Source organism: Halichoeres trimaculatus, unplaced genomic scaffold (assembly GCF_033239565.1).
Source record: "Halichoeres trimaculatus isolate MK-OKI-2021-1 unplaced genomic scaffold, fHalTri1.1 fHalTri1_scaffold_2, whole genome shotgun sequence".
Taxonomy (NCBI): Eukaryota; Metazoa; Chordata; class Actinopteri; order Labriformes; family Labridae; genus Halichoeres; species Halichoeres trimaculatus.
This window is the reverse complement of record NW_027437180.1, coordinates 11,859,545-11,865,352: the sequence shown is the minus strand read 5'-3', so window position 1 is coordinate 11,865,352 and position 5,808 is coordinate 11,859,545. Positions and strand designations below refer to the sequence as shown.

The 5,808-nt window shown below is 40.8% G+C and overlaps 1 protein-coding gene across 1 annotated transcript; it reads left to right on the top strand.

Annotated features, from left to right (window-relative positions):
• Window positions 1–439: 439 nt before the first annotated feature.
• Window positions 440–4,206, top strand: LOC141787136 (uncharacterized). The gene is made up of 2 exons (XM_074665412.1): window positions 440–661; window positions 3,472–4,206. Exon 2 carries the CDS (start codon window positions 3,473–3,475, stop codon window positions 3,869–3,871), a length of 399 nt encoding a protein of 132 aa, XP_074521513.1. The 5' UTR covers window positions 440–661; window position 3,472; the 3' UTR covers window positions 3,872–4,206.
• The last annotated feature ends 1,602 nt before the right edge of the window (window positions 4,207–5,808 follow it).

Here is a 5,808-nt window from a genome sequence, read left to right as displayed (position 1 = left end):
CAATTAATGTGTTTTGTTTTTCTTCTTTAATTCTGTGAGTGGTTTTAAATGACAGGCACAGAGGAATCTGCAGTGAAGTCACTCTTGTTAGGCTTTCAGGGACAGGACAGTTTACTGGACTGAACATCACTCTTTACACAACAAATCCAAATATTGATGTATTTAACCACAACCTGCAGGAATCAATGGAAACAGAGTTCCTGCTGCCACAGGCTGTCTGAATAATGGCATTACCCCCTCAGCATAAACCCATTCACTATCTCAGTCTGCCCCTGTCCATCCTGTTCCCCTCCTGTGGTACATCCCAACCCACTTCAACCATTATAGCACAGCTTTCCCTGCCTGCTCTCAGGTCTATAATTGGCTCTGTTAGCCTAGTCTGGCTAATGCATTATAAAAGCTCTCCTGGCCGGGCTAATCCTCCACCAGAGCTTACAGATTCACACCTACATGTCGCCGCCGCAACATGTCCTGTGCACGCTGAGAGCTTCAGCAGAAGCACAGCTGACGCCCACAGACTGCTGGCATCCGAGGTGAGAACACAAAGAAGAAGAAGAGGAGGAAGAAGAGCACAGGCAGACAGGGAGGCAGAGACAAGGAGAAGAGGAGTTTGTGTCATAAATCAAAGTATCACCAGGAGGAATCACAGGAACATTTCTAGGTGAGTCTGTGTCGGAGGTTCAGATAGAAGAGGCCTCATTTCCCTGAAAACAGATAACCAAATGAGGTCTCGGCTTCCAGCAAGGTTACTCCCCATTTTAAAAGAATTTTTGGACCTGAGAGGAGTTAAAGTTGCAAAACAAAAAACTGATTCTGTGCATCTGAGGATGTTGCCTCAGAAACAAAGTCTTATCTCTGACAGCTCTGCAGACAGCTCAACAAATCTGTTAACGGTATTAAAAATGAAACCTCTGTTTGTTTTTTCAGGTTCATGTGGAAGTTTACTTAAACTACTGGTACAGACATTTGTAAAACAAAATTTTTGGTCACAGTTTATTGAATAGAAAATTTTGAAAGTAACTTTTTATGAATGAAATAAATACAGAGAAACTAATTCTCTTGGATTGAAAATCCAGAGAAAGATCAGAAGCCATCATCATCATCAGGAAATTAACAAGTGATGCTTTTATTATGTAATAAGGATGTTGACTCTGTCAGGTTTAGGGCTTGGCACAAATTTAATTAAAAATAAAAAGGCAGTACTTTACTCTGAAATAAAAGCATAGAACCCAAAAAAAACAATTGAAATTAGAAAAATATCCACCTTTTTCAAAACTAGCTTGGCACACTGCTGTTGTTGTTTTGATACAATGGAAACCAAATCTCCAGAAAGTTCCTCCCAGCTCTGTTCCAGTAGATGTTCCTCTAAATGTTGGTCATTTGTATCTTTCTTTGCTTTCACTGTTCTGACCAGTTCATCCCAGACCAGCTCTGTAGGGTTAACGTCTGCAGACTGAGAGCTGGCAGGGCCCTCTATGTTTCCAAGCTGACTATGTTCTTCTTTAGTCTTAAACTGGTTCTGTCAGAGCTTGGACTGGTGTTTTGGCTCATTATCTTGCTGCAGGGTGAAATCCCTGACCAACGGAGCTCATTTCAGAGGGTACTGCAGAATACTGTGGGAGTCCGTTTTGGTTCAGGGTGCCTCTCAGTCTGAACAAGTCATAGACCATCCAGCAAAACAGCCCCAGGCCATCACACTTCCTCCCCCATGTTTACATTTGATGCCACACGCTGAGGAACTTTTCCTTGGCCTACTCCACATACAATGGAGTGAAAAATATTAAAATAGCAATATATCAAAATACTTTGACTGTGATAAAGTATCAATATTTCAACTCTTAATGCCAATACTTTTGTTAAAATAAAAATTCATATTTTAGGTGAGTTGGAAGAACGATACGTCTTCCGTACCTCCACTGAAGTAGATGGCGCCGATGAGCTACTCCACAGTTTGGTGCCAAAAACCTTATAGTAAATAAAATCTCAAAGTACAATCAAAATATTTTATTCCTAAACTTGAAAATGGGGGTTTTTGATGCAGTAAACATTATTGTTTTCTCTACTCTTGGGTCAGTTCAAATCATTTGAAGTTTAATTTTTACAGTGTAGCAGACTAATAAAAAAAATAATCACAGTCATGTTTTGTGCAGTATTAGATTTTTTATGATTAACACTGGTTACACCAAATGGCATTTATCAGCTTCACCAACTGAGCACGTCTTTCAACCAATAATGTTTTCGAAACATTAGTTTAATGTCACAGTAGTATACGTTAAAAAGTCTCGACACACATTATGTTTTCAAGTAAGGTGTTTGTATGAAACACTGTGTATGACTTTCACTATTTCAAACATAATAAAACAGAAAAGTTGTTTTCAATCAATAGTTAACTGTGTAGAATATCACAATAAATCACAGTATTGTGATACTGTTGTATATTGTGGTTAAAGATGTTGATTCCCAGAAACTGGTCTTCTGATTCTGGTTTGGACTTTGACTCTGCCAGACCTCTTCCTGTCAGAGTTCCCAGTACCAGTTCCTGAAGGACACTCTCCTCCTTGAGCTCACTTTGACTTTTTTAAATTTAATTTCGCCAGAGCAAAGACCTGTTTCTGTAAAATGCTGTGTCTCACTTTCATTAGGAATCACCATTTCCTGTTCAATACTGTTCAATAATGCTCATCATGAGGGTCTGGTACGACGGTGTGTTCAGCTCCACTTTTAGACACAGAAACGGTTGGAAGGAGCTGGTAGCACCAACTTTCATGGTCTGATCAATCTCCAACTTTGTTAAAGAGTCTTTTGTCACAAGTCTGAAATATTCTTTATTTTTAGTTTTGGGTAACTCTACCTGTTTCTTGACCTCTGGAACTCTAAAACTTCACTGGATTTACTGCTTTAATTTTAACAAAAAGGCCATTTAATGGGAACATACAATGACAGTCCCGGTAGCTTTTGTAAAAGAAAATCTATTGTATTGAACTGTGAAGTCATGAGATGAAATACTGTCTTTGTTCTCAAGGTTTTCTCAGCATCAAAGCTTGGAGTGAGAACAAGCAGGCACATGAAAAAGCTTTTTACACCTTCATAAAAACTTTGAGATAAACCCTGAGTTTAGAAACATTGTTTCCTAAACTCATCCAGGACGTGGGTAACTTTTAGTCCCAGAGAACTTAAAGTAAAATACTTTTAATAACAGAGTCAGTTTCATTACCAGAAGCTGCTGCTGAGGTCATTACAGAGAGCTTTGTTCTAAATTTGGACTCTTGCCATCTTAAACGCTTCCCGTTGGAGAAGCTGATTGTGCTTTAATCGTTATTGTCTCAATGAGGAAATGACAAATGAACTGTGTTTACAGCACTTTCTCCAGTCAGTGGCTCACAGAAACACAGGATATCCTTCTGATAAACATGAGGAGCCACCTTTAATGTTCACACCACAATGGCTTCATTAACGGGCGTGTCTTTGCAGGATGAAGACCAGGTGCCTTTTCTCCGCCGTGAACAGACTTCCTACCATCAACGAGCTGCAGGAGAGCGTCACAGAGGATGCAGACCCAGACTGCTCCTTCCACACCATGGAGGAGTATGTGGACTCCATTAAAGAGCTCTCCCAGCCAGCCCCCTATCCCCTCCATGGACCCCTCAGAGGGCACCGCCGCTGGATGGTGCGATCGGGCCCCCGAGGCCCACCTGTGGCTCAGCCTGTTTATATACACCCCAAGATGACCTGCGCCCCCTGGATCACCGTAGACCCGTCAGACGTGTCGCTTACTGTGCGAGACCGATCCATCTGTGACTCTTCCCTTCGCCCTAACCAGAACCATCTGGATAAAATAGTTGCACAATCTGTGTTTGCAGGCCTGGCATGAGACTGAAGAGGAATTAACGTTTCAACAAATAAACTTAATGACTGGATCGCTAATCCCTGAAGCCAGCTTTGACATCAGCTTCATCTGGAATTCTCTTTTTGAGTAGTAACACAGAACAGCCTCTTTCCTAAAGCAATATACATTCCCTTAAAAGGCTAAGTGAATAAAAATTAGGCTAAAGACAAACAAACAGTCAGAAGAAACATGTCGAGGTAAAACTACCCCTTTTCAGTACAAACTAAACCAAGTTTAGGGTCCTAGAAGCTGGACTGTAAAAGTCAAATCAAAGCCATCAGATTGCTCCCAGTGGGGATCAGGATGCAGTTACTCGACATGTACCGGTTTTTTCTGTTATGTGGTTATTCAGCGTTGATACAAAGTCAAGCAGCCCCGACAACAAAGTCTGAACCTGGATCTGCAGAATTGACATCTTACAGATTTTTATTTATATAATATCGCTGTGCAATAAAAAGTGAATCTCCACTATTGACAACTTTGAGTTTCTACAGTAAACGGAGTGTCCACAGCCTCCTCTAGCCACCATCATTGTTTGGGACCTGAACGACCAATGGAAAGATATTTTTATTAACACTTATCTCGTCCAGCTGTCTCTCACGAGCAGAGCAGAAATTTCTGTGAAGTATGCTCTGTAATTTATCATCATTTCTTGTAACAACATATCTAATAGTCTGTTATCACACAGGAGAGCTGGGATTTCCTCAGGAAAAAGAGGCTGATACATACTCATCAGTATCAGACCACTGACCTTTAGACTGTCATGATTTCAGGGTAAAATCTCAAGAAAAGCATTGATCAGGGAAATGTGCTGAGTGGAATTGTAGGACAATCTGCTATCAACAGTTTATCAATGTAGTGGGACATAAACAAGGAGACTCAGGTTTATAATAACCATCACTACAGCTAATTAAACCCTTACACAAGTAAGTCCATCTGATATGCTGAATAGTTTTTAGATGACTATACATGTAACTGTTACATTTTGGGTCTTATTTGTGTCAAATTACAAAATTTTGTGTTTTAATTGAAACTTTGTGTATTAGAAAATATCTTTGTTTTTGGCTCCAGGAAAAAGGAATTGTGGAGATATGTTGTTTTTCACAAACAGCGACAGTATATGTCTTAAATTTCTGAGTAAAGTGAAAACATGAAACCGCTTCGCATCCTGAGAGCTCAGTTGGAAGAAAACCTTTTTTGTGACTTTTCCTCTTATATCGAAGATGTCCTGACACTTTGGATGAGTCATGGTTAAAGTCTGATATACTTTGAAGCTAAAATGTTTCATTAAGTTTAGGGAACGTCAGCATGGGCTGGATGTCAGGATGTTTCTCCTCTGTTCTTTATCAGAAACTCTGTTTCCACCAAGCAGATCAGTTCAGTTCGACTAAATACAGCACGTATTTTGTGGTGTTTCCTTTGACTGAAACCAGGGCAAGCCCTCTAATTACTGACCTGTGGCGTCCCCTCCTTTTTTTTACCCTTCTGTTGGGGTGCCGGACTAAACTGATCTGATCCCAGAAAGTGGAGCTAGAAACACTTCAGTCTGTTGATTGGTCGAAAGAATTGTCACTTCCTGTGCAACAGTGGTAATTAAAGGGCAACTCCCGTTTTTTGACACCTGGACCTTATTTATAGGTGTGTGCATGCTCATATACTCACTCAGACAAACATTGTGCAGCTCGGAGTCCTTCAGAAGTTATTTAGATCCAACCGATTTTAGCCGCACTTAGCGGGGGCCACGGCAAGGGAGCTTCAGCGCGGGACATATTCTCTGCAAAATCGCTCATTTCAGCTATATTTTTTCATCCATCGCCAGTGTTATCACAAACACACTCCTCTTCTGTTGCCATAGGCGAACACTGTCCACAAGCGCACCATCAGTTCGCATTGAGCCGTGGACGTGCTCCTGTTTGTTGTTC

Coding starts and splice junctions, on each gene's coding strand:
- LOC141787136 (XM_074665412.1), top strand. CDS start 3,473: ATGAAGACCAGGTGCCTTTTCTCCGCCGTGAACAGACTTCCTACCATC.